The following is a 22,802-nucleotide window of genomic DNA, read 5'->3' as shown; positions in this document are numbered from 1 at the left end:
GCCCAGAGAGGTGGGAGGTTGGAGAGATGGCTCTGGCTCGGCAGCTACAGCTGCTCTTACGGATGATCATGGTTCATGTGTGGAAATCCCCGGTTCTAGGGACCCCACTGCCTTCTGTGGCCTCGGCTCTCTTTTCCCCCCTCAAACCCAGGGCCCAGGGTATCCTAGGCAACATTTGGCTTCGGTCCCTGGGACAAGGGACTGAGGTGCGTATTTTACACACCAAAACAGATCTGTTCTCCCAGCATCCCTCAGTCCCTACCTGGCATACCCTGCCCCCATCCCTGAACTTTCTAGTCCACGGGCTGGGCTGCCCTCCCCCCAGGGCTTCTTCCTTATATAATCCAGACATTTGGTCTTTCTCTTCACACACACACACCCCTTCTCTTCTCTTTGTCTCTCTCCCTCTTCCCCCTCCCCATGGCGACTCCCCTGGCTTCAGTCCTTGGGTCCAGTGAACTCGTCTGAGAGCAGCTTCCCAATAAACTTGAATTTAATCTAATCTGGTTTGATTTGGCCCATTTCACGGCAAGTGCTCTACAACTGAGAGGCACCCCAGCCCGCCCAGACTCTTCTCTCTCATCTATTGTTTCTCCTTCCCAGGTCATCTCTCCCTCTAACCCTTGGCTCCCTTCACTCCTGTTTCTCTCTCTCTCTCTCTCTCTCTCTCTCTCTCTCTCTCTCTCTCTCTCTCTCTCTCTCCCTCCCTCCCTCCCCCTCCCTCTCTCTTCCTTGTCTCTTTGTCTCTTTCCTCCTCCCTCTCTTCCTCTCCATCTCCTCTGCCCCTCCACTCTCACCTTCATCCCTACATAGTCATTTTTCCTTCCTCAGGCTGGGGAAGCCCCCACGCGCTGGACCTCGCCCACAACCCAGCAGCAGGGTGAGGCCAGGTGAGTCACCAGAAGGAAGGAGTGGACATTCCTGCAATTTTTCTACACAGGTATCAGTGACTTGGCACTTTTCTCTCCCTTCCTTCTACTCCTGACTGGAACCTCCCAGAAGTCAGAGTGGTACAAACCCACAGCAAAGGAAGAAGATACAGACAGACAAACAGACAACTGAGGAGGGGATGCAGAGAGAGAGATAGTTATGCAGAGGCAGATAGAAGTGGCATATGCCAGTAATGCCAGCACACCTAATGCCCCTGTCTCAGCTTCCAGAACTCTGGTGCACAGGGATGCTGGCGACTGGATCCCGAGCTCCGTATGCTAGGCACACACTGCCACAACCCAGCCCCCACCAATGTTCAGTCTTCCAAGTAAAGAAACAGAGAACTGTGTTGGCTTAGGGTGACACAACCAGGGAGTGGCCCATCCTGGTCACCATCAGCATGACAACCACTGACCTCAGACTCCCTGGCTGGGGCCAGCTTCCCTGTCACATAGCAAGAGCCCTGGCAGGAGGGGAGGGGAAAGGGTTGGGAGAGAGGTTGGGCCGGCTGCCCTAAAGCACACCTGTCCCCAGAGGATGAGCACATTCTGGAGCCAAACGGGAGTGACCATGGCCAGGGGACACAGATTCGTGATCCCCTAAGCACCCACGGTTACATGAACTTCTCAGAGCGACAGCATGACGTAGGCCGAATCTCAAAGCAACTTCCAAAGCTGAGGGAGGCTTAGAGCAAACTGGGAAAATTCTACTATAGACCTCAGATGCTCTCTGATGATGCTCGTAGCCTTTAGATTGGTAGAAGCTAGGGATGTGTTTGCACACCCCCGAACTATCCAGCAGCTGCCCGAATGTTAGAGCCAACACCGAGAAAAGCAATACATACCTATTTTAAAAAAACATAGGTAGCCTACCATAAATTTGGCTCTGCACCTGTAACATTCCAACTCTCTACACTTAGTCAATCAACTTTGTAGAATGTTTTTAAATTTATTTATTACTATATGTAAGTACACTGTAGCTGTCTTCAGACACCCCAGAAGAGGGCATCAGATCGGTGTAAGCCACCATGTGGTTGCTGGGATTTGAACTCAGGACCTTTGGAAGAGCAGTCAGTGCTCTTAAATGCTGAGCCATCTCTCCAGCCCCCAGCAAAGCTTTTCAATGGACAGATTCTAGAGTTAGGAATGAATATGTTCAAGACAGCCACCTGCTTATTGAGCATATACTATGCCTGAGGCCCTAAAGCAATCATAGTTTGTTTTCCTCCTCCTCCTCTTCTTCCTCCTCCATATGAAACAGGATCTCTCTCACTTCTCTCAGGGCTCCTCTCAGACCTTTGCTGTCTCAACCTTCCAGATAAGCTTGCAGCACAGAGAGGCTAAGAAAGGCACCTGCTAATGATCAGTCAGTCACACAGCCCTCACAGTCTGGGGCCAGCCCCCTACTCTCTCAGTTAGGACCTCTTAGAAGAAAACTTTATTTGGGGTGGTTTTATTTTTATTTTTCACCTTTTACCTTATCTTGACATTAAATCAAACCAAGATGGGGGCGTGGCTCAGTGGTGGAGCCCCTGCCTAGAATCCCCCAGTGAGGGGCTGGGGGCGTGGCTCAGTGGTAGAGCCCCTGCCTAGAATCCCCCAGTGAGGGTCTGGGGGCGTGGCTCAGTGGTAGAGCCCCTGCCTAGAATCCCCCAGTGAGGGGCTGGGGGTGTAGCTCAGTGGTAGAGCCCCTGCCTAGAATCCCCCAGTGAGGGGCTGGGGTGTGGCTCATTGGTAGACTCCTTGTCAGTCCTGCAGGAGACCTCGGGTTCCATCTTTCCCAGCTCAGGCTTCAGTGACTCGGTACTCACAGCAGTGACATCACTACTGTACTGTACGGGTGCTGCTCATTGCTCTCTGCTCTCTGGTTCCCACTCATCAGCCACGCTGAGCCACCAGTGATTCTTTGCCTTCAGGGCTTTTGCGATGACTCTTTCCTCTCCCTCAAAGGCTTTCTGTAGGAATCCACTTCTTGCATACCTTTCCTGGCTGCCCTGCGCATCACCCTCCTAAAGCAATTAAGCCATTTACCTCTCTTCCTACAGTTTATTCCTCTTTCAACTTGGTTTTTTTCCCTTGTTTCCGACTGATGGGAGAGATTAGATAACTAGTGTATCCTCCCCATCCTAATGGCAGAGGGTGGCGTCCTTGTGTTTCCTGCTGTGTTCCAGTTCCTGAAACCATGCCCAGTACCCAGGAGGTCCTTGGTCTGAAGGAATTTTGCCCTCTAGTTTGGCAAGTTAGTGTTCCAGATGATTTCCCTGCATGAAATTGTACCACCTCGGCAAAGTATGATAGCATGCCCATGATCCAGACTCGGGGGAGACTGAGGCAGGAGGTTCCTGAGTTCAAGGCTGGTCTTCATAGCAAGACTCTCTCTGGAGAAACTCAAATAAAACAAAATTTGAAAACATAAAGTCTGATTGGTAAGAAGTAGCCAAGGCTAGAGAGGATTCTAACCCTTGCTATTTGGTTGTCTTCCTTTCTCCATCATAGTTTCTCTCTCTCTCTCTCTCCCTCCCTCTCTCATTCCTTCTCTCTCTCTTCCTTTCTCCGTTCCTCCCTCCTTCTCTCCCTCCCTCCTTTTTTGAGACTGCATCTTACTATGTATGGAAGGGGCAGTTTCTTGAACTATGGAGGAGAAAGGGCTGGGGGTGTGTGGGGAGGAAGGCGAGGCAACCCCTGGAGCTGACTCACTCTTTAGCAAACAGTGGGAGGAGCCCTAGGGTCACAAAACTTCACAAAAGTTCTTCCCCTCGGTCAGTCTAGAGCAGAGGTGAAGGAAGAACCCATGGGACTCCCGAGGCGGCGGCTGCTGCTGCTGCTGCTGCTGGCGACGACCTGTGTCCCAGGTAAGAGCTGCGTGGTGGCACCGGGCGTGAGCTAGAGGACGATGGCCCAGCGCTCCACCCTTCTATCCAGCTATTCTCCGGGTGTGTTCTCAGGCTCCACGTGGCACAGTCAGACACCCGCAGGCATTCATTTAGTAAACTCTGATCCCTGGTGCACAGTGCCTGGCACACTGGAGGACGCGGAGGAACAGAGAGGTTAAGAAGCTGATCCAAAGCCTCACAGCTAGGGGTTGAATGATAACTGGGCGTGTGACCTCACAGCCACTCCCCACAGTGTTTTGGTCTGTGTGGGGATCCCGCTTTGGGACAAGACAGGGGTTCGAGGGTCTACATCTCAAAGGTCCAGCCGGAGCCCAGGGCCGGTCCCTCGAATACACTTGTCTTTTGCTATGTTACGTCCTCGCCTTCTTCCTCCAGGAAATGTGGGGGAAATGGTGTTGAGAAAGTAGAGGGAAATGAGGAAGGAATTGAATCAGGGTTTGGCACGGTGAATAACTCGGAAAGCCCTCTCCAGTCCGCGGGAGACCGGAGATGATTAATGGGGTGGGAAAAGATCTCTGGCGGGGCCTGGGTGGTCTGAGAGCTAGAGGGGGGAGGGGTGGGGGTGCAAAGGGGAGGGGCTTTTGTTGAAGAAAGGAGATCTGACACAAAGGGGACCGGCTCTAAATTGCAGACCGGATCTCGGGGCTCAGACAGGACAGTTCTTACTGTGAAATCCAACCCTGGGAGGAGGGTACCCTGGAGTGGGGCTGCCACCTGGGGTCAGAACTGGCTGTGTGGTTCAGGACAGTTACTTAGCCTTTCTGTTCCTGGAACGTGTCTGGGAAATGGGGGCCAGACTAAGGCAAGGCTGGTGCAAAAGTTCTGATTAGAAACTGGGCAGTCTAAGGCGGGGGCTATAACATTGGCGAGAAGTGAGGGGCGGGTCGTGGCCTAGGTGAAGACCTGGAGGAGGGACTTCCGGTCCTGGGGTGGGACAAACATTTGAGGGCTGAGGTGGGTCTTTGAAAGTGGTTCTCAACCTTCCGAATGCTACGATCCTTTAATACAACTCCTCACAGTTTGGTGACCTCCAACCATAAAATTATTTTTGTTGCTACTTCATAACTGTAATTTTGCAACTGATAGAAATCTTCATGTAAATATCTGATGGGCAGAATATCTGATATATGACCCCTCCTGGGGGTGGCAATCCACAGGTTGAGAACAGCTGGGCTGTGTGCCGTTAAGGTGAAGCCCGGGCAGGGCTAGTCTACCAAGAACAGAGTAGAGTGTGGTGGGAAAATAGCCTTAATTCCAAGGCAGGTGGATTTCTGACTTTAAGGCCAGCCTGGTTTACATAGAGTTTCGGACCAGCCATAAATAGTGAAAACATTTCAGAAATATTTAATAAAATAATATAAAGGTAGGAAGAGAATTTAGGGAAGGAGCCAGAGTGTGGGAACTAGAATCTAGAAGGAAGCATGAAGCACGGTTAAGGAAGCCAGGGGCAGGGCTAGAATATTGGGCAGAACTGGAGACTCTGAGACAGGCAGGAGCTACGGGCTGGGACTAGAACCTAGGAGAGTGTCGGGGAAGGGGGAGAGAATGTTTTTGGAGGTCAGCTCAGTTGAGATTATCTTGGAGGGCTACTGGGCGGGGTTGGAGCTTCAGGACGAAAAAATTCATGTCTTGGAGAGAATCCTGAGGAGTAGCTAAGGAAGAGGGTGGAATGGGTGGATAAGGGATAAAGATCCAATGTCCAGAGCTGACCAAGTAGAGAGGACACAGGACCTAAATGGGACCCAGGGTAGAAAGTCTTTTCAAGAACTAGAAAGAAAAGCCGGGCGTGGTGGTGCACGCCTTTAATCCCAGCACTCGGGAGGCAGAGGCAGGCGGATTTCTGAGTTCGAGGCCAGCCTGCTCTACAGAGTGAGTTCCAGGACAGCCAGGGCTACACAGAGAAACCCTGTCTCGAAAAACCAAAAAAAAAAAAAAAAAAGAGCTAGAAAGAAGAAGAGTTAGAGATTGGGAGATGGGGCAAGGGGGGGTCGCATGCCTTTGATCCAAGCATTAGGGAGACAGAAGTGGGTGGATTTCTGTGAGTTCAAGGCCTCCATCCTGGTCTACAGAGCAAGTTTCAGGAAAGCCAGGGTGGGTAACATGGAGAAACCCTGTCTTGGAAAAAAAGAAGGGGGGGGCAAAAGTGCAGAGTTAGAATGAATGGCAGGTGGTGCATGTCTGTAATCCCAACACACAGGAGGCTGAGGCAGGAGGATTGCTGTGAGTTTGAGGTCAGCTTGGACTATATAGATCTTAGAGAGAGGGAGTGGACCATGGGCAATCAGGGCACAATGCATGCATCCGAGGGGAACAGGCCTAGACCAGTTTCACGCCATGGTGGGGTGGGAGGCAAACCCTGGCCCTCACCTCGGACTCCTCTCCTCTCTTCTCCCCCAGCCTCCCAGGGCCTGCAGTGCATGCAGTGTGAGAGTAACGAGAGGTGCCTGGTGGAGGAGTGTGCCCTGGGCCAGGACCTCTGCAGGACTACCGTGCTTCGGGAATGGCAAGGTGAGGCTGACCACCCCCCAACAACCGATAGGAAACAATAGGCCAGGTAACCGTCCCTCTCCAGATTGTGAAGATATATAAAAGTTTAAACATCTAACAAGGGTGGAGAGGCAGCCCGGCATTTAAGACCAGCCGCTCTTCCAGAGGCCTGGAGTTCAGTTCAGGTAGCCAAGCCACATGGGGTGGCTCACAACCACCCATGACCCCCAGCTCCGGAAGGAGAGCCCAGGCTCTCACACCCCCACAGATGCATAACTAAACACCTGTTGATCTTGTGAAGGACCGAGATTCATGCACAGCACCCACCTGGTGGCTCACCTGCTCCTCGGGCAGCAAGCTTGGGTATGGTACACAGGTGTACATGCAGGCAAAACTCTCGTGCACACAAAGTAATAAACCCAAGAGAATCGTTTACAGTGTTGTGTGTAACTCAGAGATAAATATTTTTTGCTTTGCTCTGGGGATTGGCGGTGGTGGGGTGTGTTTAGTTTGGTTGCTGTTGTTTGGTCTTAAGTTTTTATTTTGTTTTGTTGTAAGACAGGGTCTCTCACATAGCTCAAGCCTTAAACCTGTACTGTAGCCAGTGATGACCTTGAACATGTGGTCCTCCTGCCTGAAACTCCTAAAGGTAGAGATCATAGATGTAACCACCACGCCTGCACTGGGAGGCAGGAGGATGTCTGAGTTCGCCGCCAACCTGGTCTACAGAGTGAGTTCCAGGACAGCCAGGGCTACACAGAGAGACCTAAGTCATGAAAAACCAAAACCAAACAAACAGATAAACAAACAAACAAACCAAAACAAGAAAAGCAGACAGGGCTAGAGAAACCGCTGAGCAGGCTACGGCACTTGCCACCAAGCCCCATAACCCGAGTTTGACCTCCTGGAAGGAGAGAACTGACTCTGAAAATGTCCTCTGACCTCCACAAGAGCACACAAGCACACACGTGCACACACAGACACAAATATGCACACACACGCACATATACACATACATATACATGCACACACAAAATAAATAAAGTTAAAATAAAAGCTGGACACTTTGGTACACACCTGGAACTCTATTACTAGGGAGGTTGAAGCAGGATCCCGACCGGACCAGGCTATATAGCAAGATCCTATCCCAATAAAGTCTAATTAATTAATCAGTGTATTTCTTTTACTTATTTTTTCCCATTAAATGCACCTCCCTGCTGCTTTCATTCACCTTGGGATAGACCCTGAAAATCCATGTGATGTGTACAGGGGAAGGGAGGATCATTCTAGAAGATAACAGAGTGAGCTCAAACAAGAAGAAAGGCTCACAAGGGTTGGCCCTGGAGATGAGTAACTCTGCGGCCAGGAGTGTCTTCGGCTGGCTGGGACTTGGAGCTTCTGGGGGACTAAAGCTGTTTTCCTCACAGATGATGGAGAGCTGGAGGTGGTGACAAGAAGCTGTGCCCACAGCGAAAAGACCAACAGGACCATGAGCTACCGCATGGGCTCCATGATCATCAGCCTGACAGAGACCGTATGTGCCACAAACCTCTGCAACAGGCCCAGACCCGGTGAGTCAGGCGTCCTTGCCACCACTAGCCAAAGCCCATCACCACCCCAATTCTATCCCCAGACCTGCATCACCCCAGCACCAAGTCTGTTTCTCACCCCGGCCCAAATCCACCTATAGCCCTACCCAAATTTCACCCCTGCCCCCATCAGTGTCCCAAGACATCTCCCTCCCCCATGTCGAAATAGCCGGCCACCCAGTGGTTTTGTTTGGTTGAAATGATATAGCCCAGGCTGGCTAGAAAAGAAGATCTTCCGGCCTCAGCTTCCTGAGTACTAAAACTGGGGGTGTGACTCAGTGCTGGAGCCCCTGCCTAGCATGTGTGACATCTTAGTTTTCTTCTCCAACAACCTTTTTTAAAAACGATGATTTCTGAGTTGCAAAGTATGGTGAGCGTGTGGAGAGAAAGGAGAACCTTCCATCAGCCTTTTGATTGAGCATCGTGGCTTTAGGCTGCGGTCAGTAGTCAAGAGAGGGAAGGTGAGGAAGGAACTCCACTCCTTGTGTTTTTTCTTCACTGTCTGGTCCTGGATGGACATTGATTATGGGACAGTCCCGGGGTCCTCATGAGGGAAGGGACAGCCTTTCTGCCTGCTTTGTCTTCTTCCTCCGTCCTACCTACTGACTGTCCTAAACTCGCTCTGTAGACCAAGCTAGCTCAAACTCACAGAGATCCCATGCCTCCACCTCCAGTGCTGAGATTAAAGGTGTATGTCACCACGCCTGGCTTATTTGTTTCTTAGATAACCCTCTCTGGCATCGACCTTCCCATATCCCTGTGGAATACCTTGGATGCCCAGTTCTCTGTCACCACCTCCTGAGTGCTGGGATCCCAGCCATAGGCTCCCTCAGTGTTGGAGAGAGAACCCGGAGCTCTATGCATGCGAGGCAAATACTCCACCAACTGAGCCACATCCCTAGACCCTCTTTCCTAATTTTTATATCCCCCTCCCACTTCTGTTTTTGACAAATGATTCTGCCCTTAGCAGGGAGGACAGATGAGAGGGGAGCTAGAGTGGAGAAATGGACATGGGTGGGTGATGTAGCTTGCACCCAGTCAGGGGTGTCCACTGAGATGGGATAGAATTGTCTTGCTGGATGGCAGGTGATAAAGGGAATTTAGTGGCATGGGACCTGCACACTGAGGCTTCTTTTCTGGGTGTGATAGAGACTCTTATGTCAGGGCAATGCTTCTGAGGGCGACGGCTATAAAGCTGGGCAGATGACAGCCAGTGATTTGAGGTCTCTGAAGAGCACAAAGCAAAGGCAGGAACTTGGGGCCCTGTGATCTTTAGAAGAGAGAAGCCAGACACAGAGAGTGTCGCAGGTGTCACGCTTGTGTTCCAACTCACCAGCTTAGCTCTGTTAAAGTAGACAGAGCCATGAAGAGGGAGTCCTGAGACTGAGGCAACAGGCTCAGGCTGGGTGACGGGCAGAGTCTCTAGATTTAGAGACAGTTTTCCCTCCTGTTTTTGGCAAGTGTACGCGCAGAAAAGAACAACAGGAGCCGAGCTGGAGAGGTGCGGATAGCCATTTTAGATCCCCTGAGAGCCAGCCAAGAGGTGAAGAACAGACCCTGATCGATTAAAAAGGAACAAAAGAAAATAACTTAGAGCTCTGTGTGTGTGTGCGTGTGTTCATGTATGTGCACATGTATGTGTCAGTGTTGTGTGTATGTGTATGGTATCGGTGCAAGAGCATGTGGTGTGTGTATAGTGTGTGCATGGATGTGTATATGTATGTGGTGTGTGTGCATGTAAATGTTTATGTGTGTGCATATGTGTACATGTCTGTGAGTGTGTATGTGTGGTGCATGTGTGTATATGTGTGACTGCATTGTCTATGGATGTATATGTATGTGTGTGAGTGCATTATCTGTGTGTGTGTGTGTGTGGTGTGTGTATATGTGTGTGTGCACAAAGAGGCCAGAGGAAGACAGCAGCTGTTCTACTCTGTCATTCCGTACCTAATTCTATTCAGAGAGGGTCTCACTGAGCCTGAAGCTAGGCTGGCAGCCAGCAAGTCCAAGGGACCCTCCCAACTGTGCCTACCCAGACCAGGGATTACAGGACCCTGGCTCCATGGTTTTTACATTAGTTCTGGGTCAAACTCATGTTTGTCTAACAAGCACCAAAGAGCTGTAAAGGAAAGAGCTGCAGCCTGGCATGGTGGCACACACCTATTATCCCAGAACTTGAGAGAACATAATAGAAGGATTTCCATAAGTTGGAGGCCAGCCTGGTCCGTCTAGCAGATTCCAGAATGCAGACTGAACCCTAGTCAAAAGAAAAAAAAAAAAAAAACAATAAAAAAGCATATGTAACTCATCATTTTGGAGATGGGAAGGGAATTCCACACAGTAGGGTGCTAGCTCTGGCCAGAGACTTCCCCATCACACACACATTGGATACCCCCAGTACCCTGTCACCTCATGACTGTATTGCTGAGGAAGAATTCAAAATGGGGCACCACAGCTCTGGGTTGGCTCACTGGTTCAGTTTGCTCTTCTAGAAGACCCAGGTTCAGTTCCCAGCACCTACATCAGGCTGCTCACAGAAGTCTGTAACTCCAGTTCTGTGTGTTGCCCTCTTCTGGCCATCTCTGGTACTGCATGCACATGGTGCACAGACATACATGACGGCAAAACACCACACACATAAAATAAAACGAAGGGAAAAAAACCTAAAAACCATTTTTTCTCTTGAGAGCCAAGTTGGAATCCCCTCCAAAGTTAATTTGTTAATCACTTCCAAAAGTATTGTGTGCAGATGACCTGGCAGCTTCTCACTAGCTTCCTGCCTTAAAGGTGCATCCCCTAACGCTCTGCCACACTAAAGACCAATTAAAACATATGACCCTCTGGGAGACAAACCACAGCCAACCATGGCAGAGGCAGATAGAGACTCAGGTGAGTGAAGCCAAGAAAACCAAGAGGCAGCTGAGTACATAGGTCTGGAAGTCAGATATTTGTTTTTAGTACCACAAATGGAAGGTAGGGTCTTGGGAATCCTAGTTCTGTACTGCTGAGCCACGCCCCCAGCCCCTCCTTGGGGGATTCTAGACAGGGGCTCCACCACTGAGCCATGCCCCTAGCCCAGTTCCTCACTAGGGAATCCTCCTGCCTCAGCCTCCCAAGTGCTTTTCTTCACCAAGACTTGTTACATCACTGGTAAGACTTAGCAATGAGTAATTAAATTTTTAAAAAGGGGGGGGAGGGACTAAGCAGATTCCTGAAGGTCACATGACCTGTACTTAGAAGAGCATCCTGGGAAGAAGTATTCAAAATGGAACCCCCCCTATCCCACCCCCTGCCAAGAAGGGTGGGACAGACAGCGTGGCTGTGCTGGAAATTCCTGTTTTAATTTTTTTTTTCCGAGACAGGGTTTCTCTGTATAGCCCTGGCTGTCCTGGAACTCACTTTGTAGACCAGGCTGGCCTCGAACTCAGATATTCGCCTGCCTCTGCCTCCCAAGTGCTGGGATTAAAGGCATGTGCCACCACCGCCCGGCTTCTTTTTTTTTTTTTTTTTTTTTTTTTTGAGCCCCAGTCTTCCTGTGTACTCCAGGCTATCCTCAAATTTGCAATCTTCCAGCCCCAACCACCAAAGTCCAGAGATTACCGGAATGTAGCACCATGCCTGGAGAAGTTCTGCTTTTGGTTTTCGTGGAAGTTTGTGGGAAGAGGCGGGTTGTGGGCCTTTTAGGCATTTTTCTTTGAATGAGATAGATGAGTTGGCTCTGGATGGAGTGATTCACCTAATTGCCTTGCGCCTGCCAGTGGACTGACTCAGCTCAGACACAGCTCTGATCTCCTGGGTCAGGAAGGAGAGGCCGTGCCAGGCTACAGGATGGTGTGAGCCAATGCCTGGGCAAGGGATGACATGGTGTTTCCAGGGAAAACCATCCAGTTGGCCTCAGTTAGAAGCTTTAAGCAAAACAAGATTACCATGGATCCATCAAGTGAGGCTTTGAACTTTCGGGTCATCCATCAGTGAGTGATAATTTGTGATTCCAGGTAGACTGTCCTGGAAATAAAGGCAAAGAAAGCTAAGAGATAGTTCTGTTCCATGAGACAGCTGGAGATAAAGAATTCTGTATTATGGTTACATTGTGAGACTTTGTATCAAAAAGGGGGGAGGGGCTACTAATACAACATAGTAGTAGAGCCCCTGCCTAGAATCCCCCAGGGAGGGGCTGGGGGCGTGGCTCAGTGGGAGAGCCCTGCCTAGAATCCCCCAGTGAGGAGCTGGGGGCGTGGCTCAGTGGTAGAGCCCTGCCTAGAATCCCCCAGGGAGGGGCTGGGGGCGTGGCTCAGTGGGAGAGCCCCTGCCTAGAATCCCCCAGTGAGGGGCTGGGGGCGTGGCTTAGTGGTAGAGCCCCTGCCTAGAATCCCCCAGTGAGGGGCTGGGGGCGTGGCTCAGTGGTAGAGCCCTGCCTAGAATCCCCCAGTGAGGGGCTGGGGGCGTGGCTCAGTGGTAGAGCCCCTGCCTAGACTCCCCCAGTGAGGGGCTGGGGGCGTGGCTCAGTGGTAGAGCCCCTGCCTAGAATCCCCCAGTGAGGGGCTGAGGGCGTGGCTCAGTGGTAGAGCCCTGCCTAGAATCCCCCAGTGAGGGGCTGGGGGCGTGGCTCAGTGGTAGAGCCCCTGCCTAGAATCCCCCAGTGAGGGGCTGGGGGCGTGGCTCAGTGGTAGAGCCCCTGCCTAGAATCCCCCAGGGAGGGGCTGGGGGCGTGGCTTAGTGGGAGAGCCCCTGCCTAGAAAAGGTGCTATTTAGGATGATGCAGAATGAGGAGGAGTTGGGAAAGACCAGGAGTAAAGGAAGGGTGTTCTAGACAGAGACAACAGAATATCAAAAAGTCTGGTGCCGCTCAGGGTCTATGTTCTAAGACTGTGGAGCCAGTATGGAAGAGAGCTTGGGAGGGGCTGGCGCTTGGAGACGGGGCAGGACAGGTGTCAGGGACCCAGTCCTCAGTGGGCCTTGAATGCCACACTCATGTGCTTAGCTGTTAATCTAACAATAGGGAGCTATGGAAGGGTTTTGAGCAGAGGAGAACTGGATTAGATGTGCTTTAAAGACTTCATTTTAGGGCCATTTGAGAGGAACTGGGGTGGAAATGGGAGTGGCTAGAATGGAGGCTGGTATTGAGGAGTACCAAAGGCTGGAAAGGACAGAATTCGTTCTAGAAGGATTTGGGATAAGTAGGCTTGGTGATTGGCTGCCAGGTTCAGAGGGGAGTTCTCTGCAGGACCTGGCTGCCAACACACTGCTTCCTTCTCTTCCTAGGAGTCCGAGGCCGTGCTTTCCCCCGGGGCCGTTACCTCGAGTGTGCGTCCTGCACCTCTTTGGACCAGAGCTGTGAGAGGGGCCGGGAGCAAAGCCTGCAATGCCGCTATCCTGCAGAACACTGTATTGAAGTGGTGACCCTCCAGAGCACAGAAAGTAAGCTTCCATCTGCTGGGCAAGTCCTAGTAGAGATCTTCAAGTCCTGGGAGCAGAGCGCAAGCAAGAGACAACTGAATCCACACACAGTCACGGGACCAACATTCTCAGTGACTGGAAGCTCCGGGTCACTGGATCGGCTTGGGAGTGACCAGGAACCCAGTTACCTTGTCATGTCTTGCATATTGCTTTCGTTCTGATGACTGCCTCATGGCACAGTATGGCCACCAGAATTCCAGACTTGGTGTCCACATTCCAGGGAAAAGAAAAGGGGAAAGAAGGACCCAAAAAAATTCCTTTGTTTTGTAAGGGTTTTCTTTCTAGAAATCCCAGAAACGCATAAGGATCTATTTATCGTTCGGGCCTCCTTTATCTATAACAAAGGGAAAAAGGAACAGGAAGCCCTTTGGCTAGGGATGAAGTTACCCTAAGTAATAAGGGCCTCTGATAAAAGGGGTGTGAGCAAGGGGGCAAGTCAACACCCAGCCCCTTACCGGGATCTGCCCTCTGCCTTCTGCAGGGAGCTTGAAGGATGAGGACTACACCCGAGGCTGTGGCAGTCTTCCCGGATGCCCAGGCACAGCAGGTTTCCATAGCAACCAGACCTTTCACTTCCTGAAGTGTTGCAACTACACCCACTGCAATGGTGGCCCAGGTAAGGGGCAGGAAAGATGAAGTGGACATTACTGTCTCTTTCTACAACTCTCTCTCCTCACTCTCTCCTAAGTCCGTTCAACCAGCATCAATATCGCCTCTCCTGGAGGTCTACCCCGACTTGCAAATCTTCTTCCGGGTCACTCAATTACCCATGCCCCAGCTCTGCCTACTCTGGGTGGGGACTGTCCTGCTGACAAAGCTGTGTGTCCTGAGAATGCAGAGCCAGGCAAGCCACCGTGATGTCCCAACACATCATGAGGTTAAGGCCAAGGAAACCATTTCATAGCAATCTCATAGAAATACAGCTCTTCTATAAACCGAGCTGGAGAGGTGGCTCAGTGGTTAAAGGCACTGGCTGCTCTTGCAGAGGACCGACCAGGTTTGAGTCTCTGTGCCCACACAGCTCACATCTGTAACCACAGTTCCAGGGCATCTGGTGCCCTCTTCTGGACACCATGGGCATTGCATGCATATGGAACATAGACACAGGTGCAGGCAAGAACTCATTCATACACATAAAATAAATAAGTGTGCTTAAAATTGTTAATGTTCTGCAAAACCCTGCTTTTGATTCCTGGGACAGGCGGTTGAAGCCAGGGTCTTACACATTTCAGCAAGGTCCTCAGGCTTGTCAGCAGGCATCTTCACTCACTGAGCCATCTCAGTCCTAAACTTACTATTTAATATTAATTAATTTGAACCTAAATACAATCTCAGTACGCCAGAGGTGGAGCTTCAGAGGTTCACAGCTGTCTCCTATACAGTGAGTTCCAAAGCTAGTCCAGCTATATGAGACCCTATCTCAGAAAAAGAACAGAGAAAAGCCAGGCGTGACCAGGCAATGCCGTTCATATCAGACCATAGAGCAGCTCTTTGTCCAGCAGCACTTTCCACAGTAATAGACATTGTTTGTACCGAAGGCTGAAGAGATGGCCCAGCACCATCTACTAAGAGTAGATACCAGACCTGGAGTCAGTTCCCAGCACCCATGGTGGAACAGCTCACAATTACCCATAACTCCAGCTCCAAGGGATCTGATGACATACATACGTATAGTTTTAAAGTGTGAGTGCACGCGAGCCCACATGAGCATGCCGTAGCTTAATTGTAGAAGTCAGAAGACAACTTTGAGAAGTCATTTCTCACTTCCCACCATGTGGGTCTTGGGGCTTGAACTCAGATCATCACACTTGGCTGCAAGCTCCTCTGCCTGCTTAGCCATCTCATTAGCTCTAGGATTATATTTAACAATAATTCATTTAAACCTTAAGAAGCACAGGTAGTCAGTGGCTACTACAGTGAACAACTCTGTATAGTAACGTTTTAGAGAGTGGGGCCTATTTGATAATACATAGTTTGTTAGGGTCCACCATCAGTTGCCTAGCTAGATGTGAGTGGAGTTCAACCCTGGAGAACCCAATGCCAAAAGAAAATGCAGTTCCAGGGCATGACCATCAGGTGGCGCCCTATCACCTCAGGCTGAGCGTGGGCAGATGGATGGCTGCATAGACCCAGTGCTCATCTTCGTTCCCTGTCGTTTTTTTTTTTTTTTCCATCTTTAAGTTCTGGATCTTCAGAGCTTTCCACCGAATGGCTTCCAGTGTTACAGCTGTGAGGGGAACACTCCCCTTGGGTGTTCCTCCAAAGAGGCGTCTCTCATCAACTGCCGGGGACCAATGAATCAGTGCCTGGTGGCTACAGGCTTAGATGGTAAGGCCCTGTGGGAGCTGGAAGGAGACCCACTGAGGCACTGAGCGCTGATCAGACTGATTGACAGATGGGCGGGGTGGATCGTCCTATGTTAAAGGCCACACTTTAGCTGGGGGTGGTGGTACACAGCTTTAACCCCAGCACTTGGGAATCAGAGGTAGGTGGATCTCTGGGTTTGAGGGCAGCCTGGTCCATACAGAGAAGCCCTGTCTAGGGGGTAGGGAGGAGGCGGTGTCTACCTGCAGAAAGGACAAATTGCAACATGAGAGTTTGACTCTGTGGAGCCAACAAGAATAATACACTTCATTACACCCTAATGTTTTTCTTTGAGACTGGGTCTTATTCTGTCGCCCTGGCTGCCCTGGAACTCACTCTGTAGACCAGGCTGCCCTCAAACCGAGAGATCTGCCTGCCACTGCCTTCTGAGTGCTGGGATTAAAGGCGTGCACTATCATAGCTGGTCTCATAAATAATAGTTTTGATGGGGCGGGGGGGATGCCTGTGTTTTTCATAATGAAAAAGTGCAAAGAGAGTGCTGTCATTGTTTACTGTGTGGCAACCCTCTTCCCGTCTGGCTCTAATAGCAGACAGCTGGTCCCCGGCTCTGCTTTCGTGTTCCGCCTGTTGCAATATCATGTCCTGGGGTTTCTCTGGAAAAGTATCTCTTGTACACGCAAAAAGCTTGGAAGGGCCAAATGACATCTCAGTGTTACTATGAAATCAATCCTGGTGTGAGTCTGAGGCACTGCCAGCGGTTCCTGGAACACACTTTGGGAAGCCCTGCTCCCAACAGGGAACTGGCGGTTGGCGATGGCGTCCACCACCAGGAGCCTGTCACTTTCCTGAGAATTCTCACTTGGACTCACTGACTCTTCTCTTTCCTCAGTGCTGGGAAACCGGAGTTATACCGTAAGAGGCTGCGCCACGGCTTCCTGGTGCCAAGGCTCCCACATGGCCGACTCCTTCTTCCCGACCCACCTCAACCTCTCTGTCTCCTGCTGCCACGGCAGTGGCTGTAACAGACCCACAGGGGGCGCCCTCAGGCCAGGCCCTGCTCAACTCGGCCTCATTGCCTCTCTGCTCCTGACCCTCGGACTATGGGGCATCCTCCTCTGGACCTGATTCCTGAGCCGTCAGCCCTGGCTGGACCCAGGGACTTTTGACCCCCTCCCCCCTGCTCCATCTTTGAGGATGTGTGTGCCGTCATGTTGTCTTCTTTGGGCCTCAGTTTTTCCATGAACCAGAAAAGAACTGGAACAAGGGCTGCGGGCAGCAGGGGCCTCTTAGTTGAGATAATATTGTTGCTGTTGTTATTATTATTATTATCATCATTATTATTGCTCTAATTTATTATATAAATATATATATAAAAGATTTTTGTACCAGTGAACAAAGCTGGGTCTCCCCACTGTCACATTTAGCTTGGGAAGATGAGAGCAGCAGGGAATTGTTTTTTGTTTGATTTTTGCTTTGAGACAGGATCTCACCATGTAGCCATAGCTGCCCTGGAACTTACTTTATAGAACAGGCTAGCCTAAAACTCACAGAGACCCACCTGCCTCTACTTCCTCAGTGCTTTGATTAAAGGTGTGTACCACCATGCCTGGCTTTCTTTTCACCTCCCTGTTTTGAGACAAGGTCTCTTACTGAACCCCAGAGCCCACTGGTTTGACTATGCATGTTGAGAGGCTGAGGCAGATCCTCCTGTCTCCCAAGCGCGATAACCACAGAGGCACTGAGGCTGTCTGGGTTTTTTTTTTGTTTTGTTTTGTTTTGTTTTTTGTTTTTTTTGTTTTTTAAATGGGTACAGGGGAGCTGAACTCAGGTTCTCCTATTTCTGGATCCAAGTACTGTATCAACAAAGCTGTCTCCCAGCCCCCCCAGTCTATATCATTGCTGATGCCTTCCGCGGGGGAGGGGGGGGGGATGAGCCAAGGCTATATTTCCCATCATGCCCTGCAGCAGAGAGCCAAAGATGACGTTTTATGAGATGCTTCCTAGTTGAAATAGAAAATAGTCTCACTGTGATGCCTCGCAAAAGACACCGAAGCTAAGGCTTCCTTTCCCATGATGCCTTGCAGTGGGACTCAGAGGGTAGAAATGGCTACCCCACAGTGTCCTCACAAGGTCCTATTCTACGGTTTGTATTAGGCCTCAGTCTCTCAGGCTCCTGAGTTGGTCTTCCAGGATCTTTAGCTGCAAGAGATAAAATCGCTTTGTGCTGACTTAAGCAGAAACTGTTATTGGAAGTTAGAATCTAGGCAAAGTCCTGGGTCTCCTGGGGTTTTGCTGGGGACAAGAAAGAACCTGTGTAAACCAGAAAAGACTCCCTCCTGCTGATTCTATCCCTCCCTACCTTTTCGCACATGCGCGCGCGTGGGGGTGGGGGTCAACCTCGGTCATCTTGCTTAGAAAGCACCCACCTTGGATTTAAGACACGGTCCCCATTGCTCACTGGCCTGGAGCTCAGACTGCCTACTTTTGACTTCCCACATAGTAGACAGAAACACCTACCGTGGAGCTAAAGACCAAAACCACTTCAATTCCTTTTTCCAGGTTCTCACATTTTAGCTAAAGGATCCACCAGTTCTGCCCACGGCTCCCCTCTGCTTGGGGCCAGGGAAGGTCACCTCATCCCGCAGTTCTCACGATCTACGGCCCACTCACTGGGGAGCCAGGAAACAGACCCCGTGGGAGGGATCCTGCCACAAGTAAGAAGGAGTAACTAGAGAGACAAGCCAAGAAAGTTCCCATCACTTAGAATGTTCTCGTTGGCAAGCAAGCGGGACCGCTTCCACATGATCTGTATGAATCACGTGGCCAGGACTGCACCCAACTCAAGATGGCTGAAAGGAAAGAGGAAATGCTTTTGCTCATACAAAAAGCAGTTGTGGAGCTAGGGAATTCCTGAGCTGATTAACTCAGTGTCCCAAATGGCCCATGTTTGTCTGCTTCGTGATCTCAAGATGGCTGCCTCCATTCCAGGCATTACACCCATGTTCAGAGGCGATAGCAAAGGGGTCATTTACTCCGGTGACTTCTTTGAAAAAACACAGGAAACCTACAACATTCGTTAGGCAAACCCTGCTTGGCGTTCCACTTACCTGGACGGTCTCATGCATCTTTGTATCATCGGGTCAGTGAAGGGGTGGGCACTGTAGTGAGAAGATCACTGGTCTTCTCAGAAGAGAGCAAAGGGGTGGAGGTGGGACTAGGAAACCCAAGAGCAAAGTCAGTATGCTCCCATGACATCCTCCATGTATGCAGTTCATGGTGCATGGGTGGCCGCTTCCATCTCTAGACAGTAGGGCCAGCAATTCCATTCCAGCATCCACCTGTGCTTGAGAAGGCTGCTTTCCATTGTAAGCAGAGTTAGGACCTGTGGTCCTCTCTGATATAATTAGCATAGTTGCACACCCTTAGCCAATGTCTTAGTTATGCTACAAGCCCGATGACCAAAGCGACATATAAAAGAAAGCCTTTAATTGCGCTTATGTTAGAGTCCATGATGGAAGACCAGAGGCATGGTGACAGGAACAGATAAACACATGTTTATCTGCAAGCCTGAGGCAGAGGGAGCCAAGTGAACCCCCAGAAACCTGCCTCCAGGGACACACCTCCTCCAAGAAGGACACACCTCCTAATCCTTCCCAAACAGTTCCATCAGCTGCAGCCCCAGTATTCAAACATATGAGCCTAAGGGGGCTGTGCTCACCCAAACCTCCACAGGAACCATAGATGCTGGTTTAGGATACAAATCCCAGGGCCCGAGAAGTGGAGGCAGGATCTGGAATTTGAGGCTACAAAGTGAGAGCCTTTGTGTGTTGAGACAGGGAGGAGGAGGAGAAGGAGGAGGGGGAGGAGGGAGAGGAGAAAGAGGAGAGGGTTAGGCTAAGAGTTCCTGATATGCAATGCTGAGGACCAGAGTTGAGATCCTAGCCTTCGTGTAACAAGCCAGGCATGGAGCAAACGCCTGTAACTCCAGCTCCAAGGGACCGGATGTCCTCCTCTGGCTTCCAAGTACCAGAACACACACATGCACACACACACCTCACATGAGAGAGAGAGAGAGAGAGAGAGAGAGAGAGAGAGAGAGAGAGAGAGAGAGAGAGAGAGAGAAAGAGAGAGAGAGAGAGAAGAAAAAATGCACATAATCACAACCCACCCTGTCACTTTGGCATAACCTGGCCATTTGTCTATGCTGAGAACCAATGGTTTCCCTCATCTTAATAGACGGCTGGCAGACAGCCCTAGGGCTAGAATTACTAGTGAGGCCAGACACGGGGAAGAAAAGGATGGTTGAACAAAGAAGTCTACTGAAGAAACTCAAGGGAGAGCCCTTGGCCTCAGTGAAACGGGGTGGGGTGGGGTATGTGGAGGCTACACTGGCCCTAAACTATGCAACAGGAGCTGACCTTGAATTCCTGAGCACTGAGATTACAGGTGTGTGCCACCATGCCTGGTTTCTGTGGTGCTGGGGATCACACTGGGGTACACACGGCACCCCCTGAGCCTTGGCTACAGCCCACTGGAATCATCGCTCTTTCACCAGCTGAATTAGTTGAAGTAGGTTTCTGTGTCGCTTGCACCAAAAAGCCTACAAAGAGAGGGCCTTGAAGGAACAGGACCCCTATCTACTAGTGACCTGCCCTCCCTCGGCAGATGCAGAGAGGACAGATGAGAACCAGTCTTTCCCAAGGTGCCCAAAGCTGGGAAAGAAGACATGAGAGACAGATGGATGGAGGTCCACCTGCTTGCCTAAGGACAAGGTCATCAGGGATAACTATGAGTCACTCCCCTGTAGTGGTGTGGGTCTAGCTTGGATGCATGCCAACAAGGTCTGTGTTGAAAGTGCATCCTGTACTAAGGAGATAGACCAGTCAGTGCTCAGTGTGCAAGCATGAGGACCTGTGTTCGATTCCCAGAACCTATGGGAAATGTAGTCAGACATGGTGGCATGGGCTGGAAACCCCAGGATCTGGGAGACACAGACAGGGGGAACCCTGGGGCTTGTTGGCCAGGCAGTCAAGTCAGTTGGTGAGTATCAGGTAAGTGAAAGAACTTGTCTCAAAGGGGGAAAACAGTAGACACTGTTAGGAAAAGTATTGGCTCAGGACACTCCAAGATCAAGTTTTCAGCACAAAGGAGGTTTATTTGCCCCAGAGGGACAGAGGGCAGGGAATCGGGAGACAACAAAGACAGGAGATAGGGGATGAGGGAGAAGGGGAAGGGAACAAGGCAGAGAGAGGAGGGGTATTTCTCCCAGAGTGGGACAAAGGACTGCCTCTGTATCGAGAGGAGACAGGCATGGCCCATAAGCAAACAGCAGTCTTTAAGGGGGAAACCCGCGTTAGGATGAGGTGTTTAATTTTAATTGGTCTTGTTAATTAGGTGAGCCAAGGGGGGGATTTTGATTGCTGGACCCTGGTGGTTAGTCTCAGATGGAGGAAGAATCCAAATGAGGGAACAGACCCTGGTGGCTGGGCAGAGAGATGGGAGGGAAGGGCAAGACCTCAGAGCTGTGCTGGCCAGGCATGAGCTGGCCAGGGTCCCTTCAGACACACCTGAAGAGAAGTGACACCTAAGGTTATCCTCCAGCTGGCACATGCAGGTGCACACACACAGAAATACACATTCACCCAGAAATGCATACATACACACACAGGCACACACACACATTCACACCTTAGCCTACAGATATACACACCTAGAAAGACACAAACACACACATCCACAAAGAAACACACAGACATGCACACACTCAGAAAGAAAGACACAAACATAGAAAGATACACACACACACACACACACACACACACACACACAGGAACATTAATCCCCTTGTAAGCCACTAAAAGGATGGACACTTAATCCAACTACGATGCTTAGATGCTCAAGAGGTGGGGCTTCTGGGGCTGCATCAGTGAAGTCATCCGGGTGGATCCCTCATGATTGAACACTGGCAGCTGGGTGAGCACGGAGACCAGGAGACACACGTGTGCTTTCTGTCTCATGCCACGTGACACCCTGAGGCCTCTCAACAAAAAGGCCCTCGGCAGATGCAGTTCCCGAGAGCTTGCCAAAGCAAAGCTTCCTTCAGAACTCATCCAATCTCTGTCACCAAGTTACTGGCAACAAAAAAACCGGTTAATAGACCCTGAACAAGTATCCCCGAAACAGTCTCTCACCTCGCCCGCATCACAGAGATGAGCGGCTTTGTTACTCCGTTCCCTAATCTACGCGGTGAGCCGAGAATTGGGAAGAAATGCAGCTGCTCACAGCTGTGGGTGGATATGGAGTTACGGTAGAAAACAGAGAGGCTGCTGGGAACCATGGTCCTTGAAACAAGATGCTAGGAGTTTTGGTCCTGACATAAGAGTTGATGAATTTGGAACTAAAGACAGAAAGGATGCTGGGAGCTAGGCACTGGACAGGAAGTGTGTCATGTGATGATGACCCTTGGTTGACCTGGATATACAACAGTTTAGAAGTGATGGAGAGAAAATAAAAAGCCGAACTTTTCAGAATGGGCATATGTTGACGCAGTTTACCTGCTGTCCCTGAGTCTTGTGAGAGGCAGAGGCCACCCGCACCTCACTTTCTTCCTCTTCTTGGTCCTATGAGTCATAAGCCTGCTCCAGGCCTTCAGGTGGCCACAGAGGTGGGTTCAGGGGAACCCACACCCAAGAAGAAGAAAAAAAAAGAGTAAAGTTTGGAGGGATGAGTCAGCCCCCCTCCAGGATGAGGAACAGAACCTGAAAGGCAGAGTCACACAGACAGACTTGACTGGACAGTGTGGGAAAGAGTACAGCGCCTGGATGCCATACCTGGTAGATTGCCCCAGGCAGGGGCTTCGCTCTCCCCAGGGCCTAGGGTTAAGACTTCCTTCCAGTCTGGTTAGCTTTCTGGAGGCCCCTCCCAGGGAAAGAAGACTGAAACTTGGCGTGTCATGGTCAGGACTAGAGGGAGGGAGCGGATCCTATTCTACGCCCTGCCCAATGAAGTCCACACCTGCTCAGCCACCCGCTGCTGCCCAGCCTCTCAGGCTTTCCTTGCCCACATACACTGTGGCATCATCACACTCTCCCCCAAAGCTCACACTCACAGCACACGCCAGC

The 22,802-nt window shown here is 50.7% G+C and overlaps 1 protein-coding gene across 1 annotated transcript; it reads left to right on the top strand.

The window, feature by feature from the left end:
- Positions 1-3,697: 3,697 nt before the first annotated feature.
- Plaur (plasminogen activator, urokinase receptor) lies at positions 3,698-16,979 on the top strand. Its single transcript, XM_021168535.2, has 7 exons — positions 3,698-3,781; positions 6,221-6,331; positions 7,738-7,881; positions 13,162-13,317; positions 13,838-13,972; positions 15,538-15,684; positions 16,571-16,979. The coding sequence occupies exons 1-7, from the start codon at positions 3,721-3,723 to the stop codon at positions 16,804-16,806; spliced, it is 990 nt and encodes a 329-aa protein (XP_021024194.1). The 5' UTR covers positions 3,698-3,720; the 3' UTR covers positions 16,807-16,979.
- The last annotated feature ends 5,823 nt before the right edge of the window (positions 16,980-22,802 follow it).

The sequence above is a fragment of the Mus caroli genome, unplaced genomic scaffold (genome assembly GCF_978045245.1).
Source record: "Mus caroli unplaced genomic scaffold, Mus_caroli_1 scaffold_8, whole genome shotgun sequence".
Taxonomy (NCBI): Eukaryota; Metazoa; Chordata; class Mammalia; order Rodentia; family Muridae; genus Mus; species Mus caroli.
Note: the sequence above shows the minus strand (reverse complement) of the source record. Positions and strands in the feature narration are given on the sequence as shown.